A 20254-nucleotide genomic window follows, 5' to 3' on the forward strand; every position below is an offset into this window, starting at 1 on the left:
CAGTTAGTTGAGCAGCTGACTGAGTCTGGAATAGGCACTAGAACCAGAGCCAGGCAAGCGGGAAACAGAACCAGGCTCAGCAGTCTCCCAGTGATCACGGCAGTAGAAAGACTAACCCAGAGTTTTGTTTTGTTTCTGTCGAGTTTGAATGAAGTGTGATTTACGATGAGTTAACAAGGCCATTAGTTCGGTGAAAGAGAGAAACTTGAATTCAGAGAGTATGATTGTATATTTTCTGTTTAATAAAGGAAATTGCCAAGTTATTGTAAGTTATGTAACCCTTTTACAAAGGAGCAACAGAAAGTAGGGGTGACCCCGAATAGTTGTAGATTTGATGCTTCGATAGGAGGACCCTGATTCGACTGATCTCGCTGTCAAATCTTCGAAGAGGCGTAATGAAAAGAGGATCATGCCAGTTTGGCTGTATGGGGGTGTTCAATGTCTGATTTTTCTGTGTGTGTAGCTGTGCCGGTGTCATGCCGAGTTGTGCGTGGCCTCACATGATTTTCTGAATCATTTATCCCCATTGATGAACCACATCAGAATCTGAATATTATATAGTTTTTAAACAGTACTTGGAATAGATCTACGAATAACATGCATGCAACTTTTGATGAGTTGGCCAGTCCAAGACCAGTGAATGGCAGGCAAGCAGAGAAGAGATAAAGGGGTCAACAACCCCCTCCCCCACAGGAGGGCTCTGCAGAGGGTAATTAAAACCACTCAGAACATCATTGGTACCCATCTACCGAGCATCAGTGATATCGGTGAGGGGACGTGCCTTTCCAAAACCCAAAGGATACTAAAAGACAGTATCCCATCCCAGTCACAGCCAGTTCAACCTGCTGCCATCTGGCAAGAGATACAGAAGTATCCATTGCCATACCACCAGACTCTAAAGCAGATTATTTCCCCATTAAATGAACCTTGACCCTTTAAATAGATTACCTTGTCGCTGTGCATTCTGTGTTTAAAAAAGAAAAATAATATTAAAAATAACTTGCATCTTTCTTCTCATTTTTATAAAACTCACACATTTAAATCATATTAGGGCAGCATTATTTTGCAGTGCATCTGTTAAGCTAAATATTATATCTGTATATCTGCTCTCTCGTGCCTTGGGCCTCTGGTGTAAGTGTAGCCCGGTCAGGCAACAAAGAGGAAGACATGGTGGTAGAACAACAGCAGCAGCAATGAAGAAGCAGAGGATGAAGAGAGAGAAATAGGGCACAAGCAGAGAACATGAGCATGGACTTAGGTGAAAAAGAGGAATATTGTAATTTGTCTGTTGACCCAGGACTGTGGCCAGAGAGAATAGCAGATAGTAACAGATAAGACTGCCTGTGAATGAACCACTTGAAAGACAGACCTAACACAGCAAAGCCTGAGCCTTGTGAAGGCTAGTCATTTCTTGAGTAATATCCAGTGTATAAGCTCAGCCAAAGGAAGGAAGAAGTAAGAGTAATAATGTAATGGGACTGGACATATTCAGCGAAAGCAACAATGCATTGTACTGCCTCCCATGTAAGCAAAAAAAGATCTTAGTTAGTGCAGAGGCTCCTAAAGATGGTTACAGAATGTGTTTGGGTAAGTACTGAATTTATAATCAGGGATTCAAACTTGTAACCTTTCTGAGAAAAATCGCCATTTTAATCCAAAATAGGTAGGGCTGACCCCAAATAGTCGAAGATTTGATGCTTCGATGGGCGGAGCCTGATTCGACTGTCAATCTCACAGTTGAAGCTTCGCAGCGAAACAACATAAGTTAATATAGGCTACAGCCTATTACAATGCACATTTCAATGTTTAATGCTGTAAATAAACATGTAATAAGAAAAAATATTGTGTGTAAATAAATCCAAAATTGTAAACCCAACCCTGGGTCGTCAGTGCGCATGTGTAGGCGTAGTGTGTATGTGTGTAGTGGCAGTGGAGGAACACTTGCTGAAGAGACCAAGCCCTAGCATGACCGGTGTTGGGCTGGGTTGTCCTTGCGGGACTTTCAGATAATTTATCACTGTTGAACCATGCAAGAATATTAAATCGTATTTAAACAGCCGTCTACTTGAAATAGTCCCGCGAGGAACCGCAACGTGCATGCAGTTGTCGGCAGCACACAAAACTCTGCACAAGACCAGTGAATTACAGGCGAGAGAGAGAGAGAGAGAGAGAGAGAGAAAATGGTCAGCCTCTGTTCAGCTTTGGCTCGCAATCGGCGTGCACAAAAACACACGATTCAACTATCAGTCGACTATAGGCAGGACTTCACGATTCCGATTCGACTTTGTAAATCCTTAGTCGGGGACAGCCCTAAAAATAGGTCATTGATGACTTGAAGACTGAAGAGGGCCGTCTCTGTTTTGGTCAGTTTTTGACTGCCCGCATGCCTTAAGGATGTCTTAGAGTAGCGCTATGATAACCTTAATTGGCTTTTATGGCGATATGTCATGCTCGGTACCGTTAATTAGCCCGAGAAGGTTGAGTTCTTTTGATTTAGTGAACGCTAACCAATTTGGATGTAACAACAGGTGTTAACATTTATTAACCATGGAGTCTTGTAATTCTAAATTCTACAAAAAATTTTAACTTCTGACGTTAGGGTTCTGGGACTACTCATTTATTTTGTTACAAACATGACCATTTTGCTGATGATTACAACATAAGTTAAGCCAACTTAATGTTAGCCCCTGATAAGATAAAATGATCAAGGCACATACTGTCATAACCACAACGCAATTACGCTTTTGTATTTGTTTTGAAACATGAGACTAATTCATGAGAGAACAATATATAAATTTAACCTAGTTCAAATGGACCTAAGTTACTTATGATGTAGTCAAATGGCTTGTTACAGAAGCCTAATTATGTCACTTGAGAAGGGGGCAAATGCCAAGCAACAACATAATGAAATAACCTTGAGACAGTTCTGTTAATTGTAGTGGTTGTGACATCAATTATAAATGCCCCTACAAACAAGACTATCTGTTTTATAAAGCTGATATAAAAAACATTTGCATCTTTTTCACCTTTTTCACCCTGGTGAGTTTGCATCCCAGATGATAACTAACCAGAACATGAGGTGAACACGGCACACACGGAATGTGACTGGAAGTGGAAAAACCTGCAGCACTCTAATTACTGGGAGTCGCATTGACTGTCAGCTGCATAAACGAAACCAAACAGAGGCAGATGAGAAATTAGCTGTCTTTTCGATGAGCTATTACACCACGCATCAAGGAATTTGCCTTTTAGAAGGATATCTAAAGCTCTGGATGATGGACGATAATGACTTTTTTAGGTCTGCAAGAGCTGTTGATATGCTATGATCCACTTTTAGAGAAGCGCAGACTTTGCTATTATCTGAACTCTGATACCGGAGCTTAACGAAGTAAGAGGAAGGAAGGCTCTAAAATCAGCTTCTTCCACATAGCTAAACATTCTGCTGGTCAGATTTGTGCACTATGATGAAGAAAAGGATGAATGAGAGGTTAATGTAATGTAATCAATAGTGGGAATGTTGAGACTTTCATGAGGTCTCAACTTTCAGGAGGCAGTGAAATTGTTGTAAAACTCTAGAATAGTACATTACATGACAGGGGTATGGCCTTGCAGTAGGCAAGGGTATGATAGTCTGCAGAGAAATTAATACCATTTTCTGATAAGTCACCCATATCAGTGTAGTTGTAACAAATGGCTTTCTAATGGTTAATGGGTGTTTACTAATGCTCTATTAAAAAGTGGTAAGCCATTATTGAGAACAGTTTTGGGTTTCCAGGGAGTGACAGATCTGTCTGGCTGGTGTTTATTCTCCACCAGCAGGGTACTTGCTTTGTTATTTTGGTTTGCAGTTCATCAGGCAAACCCTCCAATGGACCACTTGACCTCTGACCTTTTGGAAGAGGTTTGTATACATTTACTATCACATGTAACATTTTACATAACAACTTATAGAAACTGCAGAATTGATGTTTAATACCCTTTATTATTGACTTATTAATTTTTTATCAGCAACAACTTAATGGCCTATTAGATGGTGAGACAGTCATGAACATTTGTTAATGACTGTTGACTATTATACTTCATTATGACTCACCCACAAGAGAGATATTTCACAACCTGTCAACTTAAAAGGTACTCTTATTTATGACTTTTAGCCGATCAATAAAGCCATTAAACAGTAAATGATTTATAGACTTTGATGAAGTAATTAGTTAAAATTATAAAACTGTTACATACGTTCCTTATTAAAAAATGGTAGCAGAAAATCCTCTGTACGCTTACTTGCCTCGTGCCTGTCATGTCTTTATCGGAATAGTTTGACATTTTATCATCATATGAGTTACATAAAAAGATTGACACTACTCTCGTATTTGTCTGTCAATTATGCAGTTAGAGCCATTAGCTAGACAATTAGCTTAATTTAACATAAGGACTGGAAATAGGGATAAACAGCTAGCCTGGCTCTTTTCAAAGAAAAAAAAAAGTATCTCGTTTGTTTAATTCATACAAAATTACTAGTTGTGATTTTATGAGGAGGTTATGTTCTCATCTCATTGTTCTCTATTTCTTGGCGACAAGTGGCCCGGGTCACAGTATTTTCCTGGTCAAAGGAAAGCATGGTGGTGCTAGCTGCAACAAGTCCTCATACCTAAACAACAAAATTAGTCGATCGATGACTCCTTAAATGACACATATCACTGTTAGAAAGCACTGCCCTCACCAGGAGAACAGCTGTATAGGTCGATTGTGCAAGCAGCTTATTACGACCCATATTTATATGTATTGTTAGTATGAAGAGAGCAAATAAGGAAGTCAGGTGACGCAGTATAAATATCAAAAAAGTCCATGTTGGGAGGTGGGTGGGGTGGATGGAAACAGGACTTTCACCCTGGAGACCAACCACTATCTTTTTCTCAACATAACCAAGTAGTTTTGTTGCCTAAACCTAACCAAACTGGCGTGCTGCTCCTTAAGTACATTACACAAGTCACGTGACGTTAAACATGTGGTTAATGTTGTGAAACGGCCATAGTTTGTTTAGGGTTAGGTTTAGGCAACAAAACGGTTTTGGAAAAGATCATGGTTTGGGTAAAAATAAGTACATAAGTCACCTATGTAATGCTGCCCACAGCTATCTTGAGGGATGGGTTAAATGCAGAGAATGAATTTCACAATATGTATGTGTATGTGACTATAACTTTGACACAGTTTCACATGGGAATCGAACCCCAGTCTTATGGGTGAGAGTCCTGAGTTTGTTGAACCTATCCATCCACTGGCTTTCTTGCTCTTTATCCTACATACGTGACTTCCTCATTTGCACCCGTCACCATTATTATGGCCTCTAGAGGTCGAGGCCTAACAATACAGTAAGCTGCTTGTACAATGGACTTATATAGCCGTTTTCTGGTGAGGACAGGTTGGCTAATTCTCCAGTCTGGAGCCGAGAACAAAGAAAAAACAGAAAACATTGCCGAAGAAGAAGGCACAAGGAAATGATGTAATTAAGTGTGGGAAAACGTGATTGAAATTTTATTTTTGTTTAATATATTAATTTGTTGTCTCTTCACTGCTCCACAAAGGTCTGATATATTTGTCTGCGGCAATTTTTCATCTCATCAGTGGAGCAAAGGCTTTGCTGGACATTTCGTCACATGCTTCATGATTTATTCAGTAAGTCTGTTCCCATTGCACTTTGTGTAGCAACACTGTAAAAGCAAATTGTGACAAACACTTTGCGCAAATTGAAAACGTGCATAAAAACAGGTGGTTCCAGAACATAACTCACTGTGAAAGAACAACTTGTCTTGTGTCTGCTGTCATTTTACATTTACGTTTGTTGCCCAGGCTGGTTGTTCTCCTCACTGACTCTCAGACCACTCTCAGTGCTCAGAAGTGAAGCAAGATAAGACACATTCAGTCTAAAAACATAAGTTTTTTCAACGCAGTTGTGCTCCTTGCAGTTTGGCTCAGTGTTGCAGTGCAATGACAGAAATATTCTCCAATCAGCAAATATTTATCTTGATAAAGTAACCACTCTAGTGGCAAATGAGACAGACGTTTAGCACCCCAATTCCACAAAAGAAAACATTTTCATGATGAGATGGCCAAAGTTGAGTTCATAAGTGCAGCGCTTGTGTTTTGCAACAGTGTTTTCTGTTGCATCAGCATAGTTAGTGATTCACACATTACAAAACAGCAGGAACCATTTAGGGAAGTAGCTGCTGTTTGCCATTCCGGGTCACTGATGAGAACAAATGTCATATGGCTTATTAGGCAAGCAAGTAATCATTTGAAACTACTTTATAAATAATTTATCATTTCATGGCACCAGTTTCCCACCTAACATCTCTCTACTTCAGCTGTTAAGATTTTTGGAGAGGTCCTGTATACTATTAGGCAGTTGCTAGTGTTGAGAGAGGTTTTACAAAGTGACTTGCATTAAAGACTATTTAAAGCTCCACAATGTGTCAAGACAGATTAAACAGCCTCACCATCCTGACTATTCAATCCAAGGTGGCCAGAAAATTGAGTGACTTTATTGATTTTCTTTGCTAGCAGGTTAGCTCTCTGACATTGGAGGTACAAACTGTGAAGGAGTGGGAGGCACAGAATCTTCAGCCTGAGCCTCGCAGCTGACACTATTATAAGCTTTGTGTGAAATCCTTCTTCTACTTTTGCAGGAAACCACAGCCAATGTTTCTACTCTTCACTGGTGTGATTGTTGTTTACATAGTAAACCACATTGTATCTTTGCAATCAGCGGATCAGACAGGCCTCTTTGTTGATGCCCCAAGATTGTATTCAATCCGCCATTTACACTGTCTCAAAAAACCTACATCCTCATTTATGTCAGTAAGACTGTGCTGGCACAGCAGGTGACCCGATGTAGAGCAACGCTGTAAAACCCTGGCAGATTACTATGTAAGGTTACTGATGGGGATAATGTGGGATAAAATGGTTACTGCCCCTTCACCTCTACAGAGTGTTTTAGCCTCTTTTAGCTAATTGTTTTGGTGTAATAGTGCTGAACCTTTCTGTTTTGGTTAAGTTTCTCCGCTCTCATCAGCTGCGTTCCTGAACAGCCGTACACTACCTGGCTGTGGTGTTTATAGCATGTTGCAGTGCCCTTAAATGGCCAAACATAATCAGTTACAGTATTTCTCGATTGCTTAAACACATTTCTTGAAATTACAATATGCCTCTTTTTCTCGAAACTCTAAACACAAATCCACAACTTCTCACCCAATTCCCCAAACATCATATTTTCAGGTCAAAATGAAGCTTTCTACTCAAAACCATTCAATCTTGCAGAAAAACCAAACTTTGCCCTCAGACATGGCACACAAGCCCTCAGAAACACACACACTACCACACAGTCTCACACACTGGTAAGATAAATTCAAAACAATACCACAAAAAATGATTATTAGTAATGTTGCATGTGGTTCTCCCCCTCAAAAACCTTTTCACATGATGAACACAACAAAAAGAATAACAAATGTAAACATTTGCACACATTTTTCATTCCTTAGTGTACTGTACAGTACAACACACCAAACAACAAATTATTCTGCCCCAGCGTCCTGTCTTTGGTCTGGAACAGGCCAGAGATTCTTGTTCTCCAACTCCTTCACCACCTACTCCTCCTCCTCCCTACTCTTCCTCCACCTCCTCATCTTCCTCCTATCCCATCTCCTGCTCCAACTCCTACTGTTCCTCTTCCTTCACCTGTTCCTCCTCTCCATACTGCTCGTCCTCTTCCTCCTCCTCCTCTCTGGTGTTCTACACCTCTTCCATCAGATTTCTCTTGATCTATTGTTCCAAAACTGAATGAATTGACTTCGGCCCTTTTATCTATCTATTGAAGCTTCTGATTGGTGTGTTATCAATTATGACTCCTTGTGTTTCCACCTGGGTAGCTGTGTGCTAATTGAGCTCAACCTATGCGGATTGAGTGAACAGTCTCAAATGTTAGTGCTTTCTCAATGACCACATGGTGTAGGCAATGAGAAATGAAGGGATTTGTGTGTAGAGTTTAGGGGAATGGGTGTGCTTTTTGAAAAATGGAGTTATGGTTCTGAAATTTTAGTTCAAAAGCCTGGTTATAGTGTTCAAGCGAAGGAGAAAAACTGTAATGTAGCATCCATCTATCTCCACCTTTTGCTGGTGAACAAAGAAATACCGTTTTAACAAATGCAGTCTTCAAAAAGACCTTCAAATAACCAAAGGATAACAGCACTTTGTTTAACCCTCACCCCACTTTGACCTCAATTTCACCTCAATTATCAATGAGCAATGTAATAAGTAAGGTTATATCTTGGGATGATAACAGAGTAGTTAGCAGAGAAACTGCCATCACAACGTGCGATTAAAGGAGAAGGTGGTTACTCCTGACTAGGACATCACTTTCCTCCAAGCTCTCTTCACTTAATATCTAAACGGTTGTCACACTGTATGACTTACTGATTTGAGGTTGGACTCTATCTCTGTGAAGTTCCATTCTGCCAGAGGCAGGCTTAAACTGAAGGGCTACAGAGGGAGAGAGAGAGAGAAACAGGAGTGAGAAAAAATGTATTAATGCAGGTCAGTGTGAAGGAATAGTTCACCTCATTTGCCACTGTGAACTGTATAAGCAGTGACATATAGAGATAATCGTTTGAAATCTCAAATATCAGACATATATGAATCTGTTAAACAAGATGTCTGTCAAAGTGTTTCTATATGTATGTGTATGCACAGTACAGATCTACTGACATCCATAACAGTGCTGGTCCCAGCTTCCACAGTACTCTGCTGATGGCTCCTGAGCAGCAGCTGCTGCAGCTCCTCCAGGCTCATATCCACATTCTCCACTGCATCTGAAACCTCCACTCTGCACACACACACAAACACAAACACACACATTAATACGTAACATGTAAACAGAGACACACAGACTCATTTCCTCACCACTTGCACATCCCCATTCTCTATGTGGATGTCCACATGTGATCTTGTGTGAGCACCTACCTGTCCAAAGCAGGCCTCTTACTCCTCCTCTCCACCATAGAGGCTACAGATCCCCTCCCCTCCAGAACAGACTGGACCATTGCAACGGGGAGGACAGGAGGTTCTGAGGAGCACACCTCACAGGGGGAGGTCAACGCTACTGCCTCTCCTCCCCCTACACTGCCTCCTTTCCCTCCTCCTCTCACTCCTGGACTCACAGGCTCCTCTTTGATGAGCATCATGCACTTCTCCCTGTTGGTAGAGTTGAATACTGTGAGTCAGAAGTAGCTCAAGGTGGGCCAAGAAAACATACACTTTCACAAGATAGACAACATGTTTTGAGATGTTGTTTCATACTGCACATTGTCTACATTAACAATTGTATGATCCAATATCCATCTCTTTCACAATAGTCCAGGGGGGATTTGTTGTTAGATGATGCAATATATGTAGAGCTGATGGTGGGGGTGGAATGTGAAATAATAATGTTTTATTGCATCGCCCACCTGGTCTCATCAGGCTGCATCTGGAGGGTCATGGTGGCCTGAGACATGTCAGTAACATCTGATATGATTGGTCCTCCTGTCAGCCCACTGGTAGAGCAAGAAGCGGTTTCACTGGATGGCTGAAGAAGAAGAGGAGAGGATGTGTATTTTCACTTGGCTGCCTTCTCACTCTCTTTGGTCGCACTTTGTTGCTCATTTAAAGTTAATAAAGTTGTTACACATAAATAAATAAATATATATGTGTATTTTTTTTTGCCATATAAAAAATGTTGCAGAAATGTATTTCCATGAAAACAGCATATAGCTACAATTTGCAGTTATTACAAAATGGACCTAAAAACCAAGTCAAAGTGCAGTAACTAGCTGTGTAGTTACTGCATTTTGGTTTTGTAGGCAGCAATTCTGCTCTGTGGCCTGGTAACATCTGGGTTATAAAATCCACTGTACTGTCACGGAGAAACAGACAGCCAAAGCAAAAGAGACAAGTTAAAGCAAGCACACATGGGAGAATTTAGCCTTCAAGGCATTCTGCCAGAAAGGCTTCAAGAAGACAGGTGACAGGTGAGGTAGTATAAAGAGTGACAAAGTCTGCATGGGGAACAGTTTAGGGTGGATGGATGGGTCAAACACAGGACTTTTGCCGAGACTGCTCTTTGTGTCCTGTGTGAAACCAAAAGTCAACGTTGACCATGATCTTTTCATAAACCTAGCTAAGGACCTTTGGTGCCTAAATGCTTGCAGTTCTGGTTACAGCAAGACTAGTTGGTTAGGCTTTCTGGCGGAAGCATTCCAGTCAAACTCCTCAGTTAAGTCTCAGTTAAAACTAAATGTACTTTTCCCCCCTCTCCTTAGCTCCCTGTAATCAAGGTTCAGGTTGATACCATTACTAAATGAGGTTGCCGCTAAATTTAGTTTTGAATGAAGAAAATAAAAAACTAATTTGGCTAGCTAGCCTAGCATATCAGAGTAGCAGTAATTGCCATCTGAGCTCTTGGCTGTGGTGGAATTCATTCATTCATCATTTTAAATCACATATATATATGTAGTAAACAATACACAGACACATTGCAAAAACAGAGACGCACTCGATGCCTTAATGAAACTATAAATTATCAAAATATAGTTTCTTTTCGAAACAAAGTAGTACTTCTCCAACAGCAGAGTGCAGTATCTGCACCTTATTAGATATCATGTGATGTGCGTAAAAAACAGCACTTAAATGTATAAAATGCAGGTATTACAACCTTTCTATTTGTTCAGTACTTTCTCGGCAGCCTATCTCAACTTCAGTGCTACTGTAAACTGCTCTGTGCCTTTGCAGGGCAGCATGTTTCCCTAGTGTGACTATACAAACTACAATGCAAAAATAGTCATTTCACTGCAATCTAAGGTTTTAGTGAATTCAGCTTGTTACACATTCATCTACAGGCCTCCAAATATGTCACTACGCACTGCTTCCCCCTAGTGGTGATATAACATAACAGCTAGGCGGAAAGTAGCAGGTTGGATGACATTTATGTCCAGATAATATATTCACTGTGATGTAGTAGATATGCCATATTTCAATTACACTTTAAATTTACATTCAAATAAACGTCTTAAACTGTTGAAGAAAGTGATTACTTCTGTATTAGGACTGGTGTGTGTAAATCAACTTGCTTGAAAGATCCATGGCAAAGCACTTAGAAAAGCCAGCCAGGAACTTCAAGTTGATGTTTACCGCATGTGGCTGTCAGCACTATTTGTGCTGAACGTGGAAGGTCAGCAGCACAGTAGTTTACTTGTTAAAGCTCCCAGCAAAATGTGTCATTGAGCACAAAACATTCTATTTTTGGAAAAGATGCAAACATTTTACTACTCTAGGAAAAAACAAAATTAAGATAATGTTATTAATTAAATACATGCTTACTAAACTTTAGGGGTTATGATGCAGAGTGGTAAACATATTAGTTGTATAATTTGCTCACCGACTGGATGTAGAAGGGCTCGTGCAAGGGCTCCATTTGATGACTATGGCTGAACTTCGAAGCAGGAGGGCTGGGAGAGCCATCGTCCAACATCAGGGGCCTGGAGGAAACATTAGTTTTAAATCAGTTAAGCATCAGTAGTGATAACAGCTATACACGGCCAAGGACAGAAGGGCAAAGTACTAATTAATGAATGAATATAAATTGTTACACATGGATGTTGTCTTGACGTCTGTTGAGTTTACTTTTAGCGTTTCTCTTGTTTTTGAAGGTGCTGAATGGTACAAATGTTACACTGTTTACTCCACAAGGTAAACTTTATACCTGCAAAACATATCAATGTGTTAAAATTGCCATTGTGAACATATTACCACTGGCTGCTGTTAGCATTTAGCTTGGTTTTTAAAAATACTTTTGGAGCACTCTTTGCCTTTTTTGATATTTGTTGTGGGGATGTGACAGGAAATGGTGGATGGTGGGTCAGTGAGGGGATGAGTGTGTCATGATCGTGGGTAGATGGTAAACACAGATGGTGGATATTCAGAAAAAGTATTAAAGAGCCAGAAGTCCAGATATGACTATCATTAAAATATGGGCAAAATCACACATTTGCCAGATAGCACACTGACCCTGAAATACACATTTCTAAAGCACTTTTGTGTTCCAGCGTGCCTTTTCTTTCTCATTTCGGCCTTGTTCACACTCAGCAGCAAAGCTGAGCCAGCATTTTACACACACAGGCTGTAGCAGGGTCATGCACTCTGCTCTGCCTTTACTGTGTGTGTGTGTGTGTGTGTGTGCGCGCACGTTTGTGTGTGTGTGTCTGACTGACTGATTCAGCACTTGTGTCCATTCACAGCGTTTGTTGAGTTAGATTGTTCAGTTTGTCAGCTGAGCCAGCCCTTCCCTCTGCCCCACTGTGGCCCTGTTTGTCTCACTTTTGTTGATTGCTCCACTGTGTGTGTTGTGTGTGTGTGTTTGTGTGCGTGCTTGCATGTACTCACAGCTTTCTCTTTAGGCCCACAGTGCTGGGTGTGTTGGACTGCATCTGGCTGAACAGAAACTGAATCAGCTGGCAAAGAGAGAAAAAGCACAGCATGAATCAGCACCCTCCTCCTCACACACACACACACACACACACACACACACACTGACACGTTATTTTCTTCCGTTATTTTTCTTGTAACATAAAAGCAGGAAAAGGAAAATAATTTGCACGGCCTATTCCCCGCCCTGTGTCATTGTCTCAAAACACATTACTGATCCTATGATGTGAACTAAGGCCTGACACACATTCTCTCATACACTGTAATATGTTGAATAACCAAACATATGCCTGGAACAATGACGAATGGAAATGACATTGGGTCTTTCACACAAAGTTGAATAGCTTAGCACATGAGGGCAATAATTATCATTTGTGTATCATAGTAAACCTAATTAGCAACCAAGATCCCAGGTCACTAGATACAATCCAGCCACAACCATGAATGTAACGGAGAGGAAAACGATGCTCAGTTTAACACTATTGCAGATCTCTGGCTTGTTATAGTAGTACTAGTAGTATTTGTTATTTAGAGCTAATAGAAGAAGTAGTAATACTATGTACCTCTGGATTATTCCTCTAATGGTATGGAGTACAGTAGAAAATGTAGACATACAAACTCAGTACACACAGAAGAAAACATGCACATGTACACACCCTACGCTACATCACAACAGTTCCTCTGGAGTATCTCACTTGTGAGCTTGTAACTACAGTGTAAAAAGCTTTAGAGAAGAAACATAAGCAAGATCAGGATGTAATTCACTTTAAATTGTTGTGTTGTGACACAAATGACTTACAGTTCATGGAATACAAACACACACACACACACACACACACACACACAGACTGACCTTGTTCATGACTTTCTGTTGCTGTGTGTGGTTCTGTCTCAGTGAGACCACCTCTCTCCACAGCACTTCATTCTGCCTGCAAACAGGAGGAGGAAGACGAATACGACAGAGGTGGTGGAGAGAAAAAAGAGAAACAGGAAAACAATATCATCAATTGATCAATACTTCATCACAATATCAAGTATTCACCTGGTTAAAAATCTTAAGCCTATTAACCCAAACATAGCTTGTTTTACAGGCAGTCTGTTGAACAGCATTAAACCATTTTTTCTGTTTCCTAGTGACAAAACAGACTGCACACACAGTGATACACACACTAATAACCAGTTTAATACCCTCCAAATCTTTTTATTACTATTACTATTACTATTCTGGCCTTGAATTGTAAAATACCAGTTTCTGGGATGTTTTTAATACAGGTGTCACCCTCTAAGTGTGCCCATTAAACCTAAAATAGTACACTAGCTCTGCACTCATTATGGCATTGTTGGCTCACAATGGACATTGTTTTTGTATTGTAGTGTGTTGCTGCTGCCACTGGACCAAACAAAAATTACAATTGTGTATAGAGAAAACTATAGTTTTCTGCTCAAAACTAGCTTGCTGCTTGGATCTGATTTGGTTCAGCCAAAAACTCTAAACCCTCCCTAAGTGTGATGAAATAAACACTCTGAGGTCCATGATGTATGTTGAGGTCAAGCGGGATCCTGCTTTAAGTACGGACAACCTGCACCCCTCCCCCACACAAGTCACAGGGGTGGCATATTTTTCATTAAAAACCACAAATTAGTTTGCAGCTACGGTAAACAGGCTCACATTCTCTGGGCTCATTCTGAGCATACATGCGGCAAACAGCTGATGAGCTCTGTTAGTGACAGAAGGCTGTGTTCATAGACCTACTGTTACATTATATAGAATATAACCTTCATTTCTGATCTTCAAACTCTATGATGGATCATTTAAAGCAATCTAGAAACACAAAAAACTACTGTACATCAAGTTGTGTATTTAGATCTAGATTTTAATGTTAATTTTAACATTAATTAAATATACAGACAAAAGCATATCTGGTCATCCTTTCTAAGAATGTCGTTGTTGGTGTGTGTGTGTGTGTGTGTGTCAGTCAGGTGAGCAGGTGAACATTCTCTCCTCTCATTAGCAAACAATGCTGAGCACAAAGCAGCTCCACCACACAATAGACACAGCAACAATAGTCTCTAGAGAAAAAGTCAATTCATCCACTGGGTGATTTGTTCCAACTTAGTAAAAGGAATAACAGGCAGGTAAATTTTTAAGGCCATGCATTTTTGTTATTGGTATTTAACCTTACAAAGCTCTAGTCACAGTCAGGCTGCCAAGTCATCACTCAGTGGACAAATTTAGTTCTGATTTGTAAAATATTTTGTGCCTACTACACCACACAAATAACTGTCAAAGTGTCAAATTGACCTAACCTGAGTATTTATATTTACAACACTTTCACACCATAACCACATTAAACAGTAGGGAGGCACCGGTTGAATTTAACACAAGCATAGTAATGTAAAATAAAAATAATCCATGTCTGATGAAGGTGCCCCCTATGCCAGTCTTGTTTCACACCATAAAATATCGTACTCCTGTTCAGATAAATGCTGGGTCACTTCACTGACCCACTGTGGATTGAGTGCCTTGCTCAAGGGTACTTTGATGATAATTGTTTTTCAGCTAAGCAAATACTTTGAACCAGCAAAAAACTTCACTTCTCCAACAAAACAATATTTCCCCTAAATTGACATGGGAGATTAATCTTGCCTGTATTATGAAAAGAAAACATGTTCCTGATGTTCAAACTGGTGTACATTAAACCATTACCCTGCTAGTGTCAGTCCCACATGAAAGGTAAGGCAGCATGGACTTTGTTGGAGTAGTGTGGGGCCATTACACACACAAAAAACCCTCTCTACTCACTGTTTCATGTCCTGCATCTGACACTCCATGTTGTCCTGTTGTGTTCTAAGAAGCTGAACTTCATACAGCAGTTTACTGAGGTCCTCCTGACGAACTTTGGTCTCTTCACTCTTCACTATGGATACCTGAACACACAAAGTATAGTATTTTGGTAACTTCAGATATAGCACATACAACCACACATTCCCTCTGCTTTGTGAAGAGACCTCAGTGGAACTTGTAGCTAGGAAAGGCAGTGTTGCCCTGTCTACTTTGGGCTCAACAACTATTGGATGGGTTGTCAGTAAATTTGGTACATTTTGTCCCCCTCAGGGTGAACTGTAATAACTTTGGTGATCTATTCACTTTTCATCCAGCACCATCAGTTGGTCAAACATTCTTAAAACCAAATACCTGTGAAACTTTCCCATCAGTGTCAGGTGTAATTTGTGTTTCGTGTTATTTGTAAAATGTGAGAATTCTAACATGCTAAACTAAGATGGTCAGCATGGTAAACATTATACCAGCTAAACATCAGCATGTTAGCATTGTCACTGTGAACATGTCAGCATGCTGACGTTAGCATTTTTGCTCAAAGCACTGCTGCACCTTATCGACAAATCCAGGTTGTAGGCAGAAGCTCGTACAAGCAATGCGGCGACACCTCACATGTAAACCCACATATGATGCTGTAATCTGTGTAAAAGATTTCACTTTTTGCACATTTGCTAAGAAATCTGTCGAGGAAATCCTGAAAGGCCAGTTTTATGTTGAAACCAGAAGGGCACTCGGAGAGTGCAAACCTCCGCTAAGACCAGTAAACCAGTCTCGACATGCAAATCTGCAACCACTATATTTGTCTGGATTTATTTCCAAAAATATTAGAATAACAGTGTGTTCATCTATGGTTGGGTCTAGTTGAAGCCTCATTATCTCAGTTTATTATGTACTTTGTGCAAGTCAGAAAATCCAGAATTCACATCTCTGATTGTTTATTTCTTACATACCTGCACTGCTGTTACAATTGACCTATTTCTCAATATTAATGAAAGTGAAAAATGATTTGGATCTGCTCTAAAATGTAATGGGTACTTCTCCAGCACTGCATATATAAAGTCATTATTTGAATTAATTTCCTGGTCAGTTTGTCTTATTTGTGTGTGAGTCCATACCTTCCTCTTGATGTGTTCCAGCATGTGTTCGTGTCCCTGGAGGAAGTACAGATGTTGGAACTCCGTATCGTCTCTTTCAGGTTTCACCAGACCGCTCTGCTCAATGTTCACCACCTTACGGAAACCATCTAGACACACACATATAAAAGCCAACAGACACAATGTATACATACATACTGTAATGGAGAGGATAGAAGGGAAGAGAAGAGATGAGTTTACTCACACATGTTGAGTTGTCTAACGAAGCTCGCCATATTGTTGTGTTTAAAGTACTTTGGCAGAACTTCCTTGGCAAAGCGTCCCTGGTCAAACACATGGAAACTAGTCCCAGTCTGAAATAGAGAATAGTCAGGAATGTAGAGTTAGTTAACAATATCTCTGATCATATCTCATACAATGTAGAGACAGGGAGTATATACAGTCAAGACAGACTATATACTATACTATACTAGTATACTATAGTACATACAATACCTCCAGTGACAACGTTTACGGTGATAAGGAACTTAAAATCAAACATGTATAAGAGTAGCAGCTCTGTTAGACCTCTCCAAACAAATTAAGGACTTTGGAGCACGTACCAAAAAGTTCAAATAGGCAACATAAGACCATAATATGAGTACAAACTAAGAAACTGTTGAATATAACACGTCCCACATAATTTGAAGGTTGTTTTTGTTTGGGACAGTCCAGAAAGAAAGAGACCAAATATTTTTGACATGCACACTAAATGAACTTGTAATGAGTATGGTTCTAATGGTGCATTTTAATATCATATGGGTTCAAACACCTGTTTGAGCCCCTATTTAGGTTTTAAAAACCCAAATATGCTACTCTATGCTCTACCAGATCCGTAGTCGCTTTTGTTGTGTTTTTGATTAATGTTAGATAATGGTGAAGCAGGTAAGCAAACAAATATGCAATACTTGATCTACTAAGATAACAATAAAAGTCTGACCCTGTGAAAATGGAGAATTATTTGATCCTACTTTGTCCAGCCTCTCCTCCAGTTTACTCACAACAAATTACAAAAATGATCTGATTAAAGTGCCATATTATCATCAAATGAATAGGGATATATATAAATGAACCAGATCACTCTTTCTTTCATGTAAACATCATATCCCAAATATGTAGTAAGACACTTTTTAACCTAAAGCAGGCTTGGCTGTACAGATAACAGATAGCAGTTTGAAGTAATTTCGCTGTAACGCCTTTTTTAGATTCCAATAAGCACTTTTGTAGCCATTTCATTTGTTAATAAATACTAAGTGTACAGTGACATACACTCATACTGATATGACAATGTTCGCTGTCGTTAACACGACTCACCACCTGTAACTAGATGGATACTTACTGTATATGAAATAATGTTACCTTTATGATGAAAGGAGTTTTGTAAGGAGGTAATATATTTTCCCCACAGCACAGGATCTATTCATCATTAGCCAAATTCAGCACAATCAAACAGACTCTCTCTCTCTCTCTCACTGTGAACGATGAGTCATGCTCCCTCTCCCAACATCACAGTCTTAGTAAGCAGCTGCAGTAGCTCCCTTTTACTCTGAAAAGCAGTCTGGTGTATACTGTTAAATTGTGTATTGTGTAAATTATTAAAGTACTTAACATTGGGAGTTAGCTAAATCCATTTGTACGACAGGTTTGAAATTTAATTTTAAAGTTCTAATAAGACATTGCTGTTACATTGTGTTTAGTGATGCTCACTTGCCTACCAATAGTCTGACAATGCAACAGCTGATGCTGCACACTCTAACTAGATGTCATGGGACTGGACAGCATCTGTCTCTGTTTGTCTCCCTACGAAGAAGAACAGAGAAACTGTCCTCTTCCTGTTTATCACTGATGCCTCATCTTTGCGTCAGTCCTGTACAACTCATTCCCTAGGACAAACAGCGATAAACACATAGAAAGCCACATATGGTCTCTGTTTGTGTCATCAGACAATTATTGATGTTTAAGTACTTCTATTTTCTCACAGAAATCAAAATCTATAGCCACTTATCCTGGGTCAAATGTCAAAAATTGCTAATGGTAGCAGGTAAAAGTGTGGTCATTCAACACTAAAGAAAACATGCTACTTTGGCGGAAGGATACACACCAATTGAACAGACCCCTCACTTAAGTGCAGGCTTACAACCTAATATGTGCATTATGATGGCTGATTACTGTAAAATACTGTGAAATGCACTGAAGAGGGGAGTAACCGTGGCAACAGCACCAACTCAGTATGGCAGAACCCATAAGTCATAAGCACGAGTCTACAGAGTTGTGTAATTACTGTCAGAGGGGCGAGACAAAACTTCTGCACATGTGGTGTGGTGTGTGGTGTTAAAGATTATAAAAAAATCAAAATTCACTTGAATACCCCCTCATGTCGGAACAACAACTCGAAACTTTTGTAAAATGTTTGGTACCTGACTTGCAAAGTTGACGTCATACTATGCAGAAACATGGCGGACAAAAGTAAATGCTTTTTATTATTTCACGTATTGCATATCAATATTATGCTCACATGTAATTTGTAATATGGTATTAGGTTGTAACTGTAAGTTGCTGTCCAAGTAGAGTGACCCAAATAGTTATTTATTAGCATCAACACTGATAACAAATCAGGTAAAGCGATATTTTAGGAATGTTAATAAAGGTGCAACAAATCTGAGACAAAATCACTCCACTTCAAACTGTTTCAGCATTCTGGGATAGCAGCATCACATACAGAACAATCCATTACCCAGATGATGCCCATGTCGTTTCCACATTATGACTTAAAGATCATGAACACACCCAAGTAGAAGAACGACTTCCCAATTCGTCAAATTGAACCATTCAAAGAGCACGTGAATGCAGCATGAAAAATTGTAGCTAAAAATACTTCTGCAATTTGTCTTATGGATTTTGACGGCAGGACTTTTAAATATAATGGAGTATTTCTACTTTGTAGTATTGGTACTTTTACTAAGTAAAGGATCGGAGTACTTCTTCCACTAGTGTTCTGTACTGTTCCTCCCTCTACAGCAAGACTTAAACCAGTTGCCCTAAAATCAAAGGTCGGCTAATTCCTTATTTTAAAATTTTAGCTTTATTAACTGTCTTTTGTGGCATTGATTTGTATTATGTTTTCACATTTATAATATTATAAAAGACAAATTAGTATTCCGTTCTTATTGATTGTTCAAGTTATTATCCTCATAAAGTTTGTTGTTTGCTAGTTGGTGCTAAAGTTATTTTTTGATTAGCGCTCTGAACAATGTGTGCAGTTTTCAACAAAGATTTCTTCCTCATGTCATAAATATGTAATTTATCCTTTTCAGGTTGTGAGATACAAAAATGTTCGGTGCCACAACTTATTTTTGACTTGTGCGATACAGTAACACATCTTATCAAAATGGGCTGTTCCAAAATAAAGAACAGTGGGTAGAGTAGATGATGAACACTAGCACTAGCATGTGTTCACTGAGGAGGAGGATGGTGGTATAGGTGGTTTAGAGGACATAGTTCATTTTTTAAAACTGAAATTACTTTTGATGAGTGTGACCCATACTCTGAAACACACTGGTAGATGTAGATGTAATGCCACAGACAGTTACATCCCTCCTTGAGTTACTAAAGCATCATGTACAGTATGTCCTGAGGACTGACTCACAGCGCTCCAGCAGATGAGGTGGTTGGTATCTGGATCCTCTACCAGGGTCCACAGCTTGGTGAGAAAAGCTGGAACATTGCTGGCGTAGCTGCCATCTACACCCATGGCTCCCGGAGACTCCTGCAT

The 20254-nt window shown here is 39.7% G+C and overlaps 1 protein-coding gene across 1 annotated transcript in view; it reads right to left on the bottom strand.

The window, feature by feature from the left end:
- hsf4 (heat shock transcription factor 4) overlaps window positions 1–20254 on the bottom strand; it is a 23364-nt gene extending 3110 nt beyond the window's left edge. Inside the window, exons 1-11 of the mRNA XM_046038255.1 lie at window positions 20129–20254; window positions 16688–16796; window positions 16465–16592; window positions 15314–15438; window positions 13364–13439; window positions 12469–12536; window positions 11465–11564; window positions 9498–9616; window positions 9013–9243; window positions 8758–8875; window positions 8467–8532 (exon numbers count right to left, since the gene is read on the bottom strand). Coding sequence (XP_045894211.1) covers window positions 8467–8532; window positions 8758–8875; window positions 9013–9243; window positions 9498–9616; window positions 11465–11564; window positions 12469–12536; window positions 13364–13439; window positions 15314–15438; window positions 16465–16592; window positions 16688–16796; window positions 20129–20254 — 1266 coding nt within the window. The remainder of the gene's footprint in view (window positions 1–8466; window positions 8533–8757; window positions 8876–9012; window positions 9244–9497; window positions 9617–11464; window positions 11565–12468; window positions 12537–13363; window positions 13440–15313; window positions 15439–16464; window positions 16593–16687; window positions 16797–20128) is intronic.

Source organism: Micropterus dolomieu, linkage group LG22 (genome assembly GCF_021292245.1).
Source record: "Micropterus dolomieu isolate WLL.071019.BEF.003 ecotype Adirondacks linkage group LG22, ASM2129224v1, whole genome shotgun sequence".
Classification (NCBI taxonomy): domain Eukaryota; kingdom Metazoa; phylum Chordata; class Actinopteri; order Centrarchiformes; family Centrarchidae; genus Micropterus; species Micropterus dolomieu.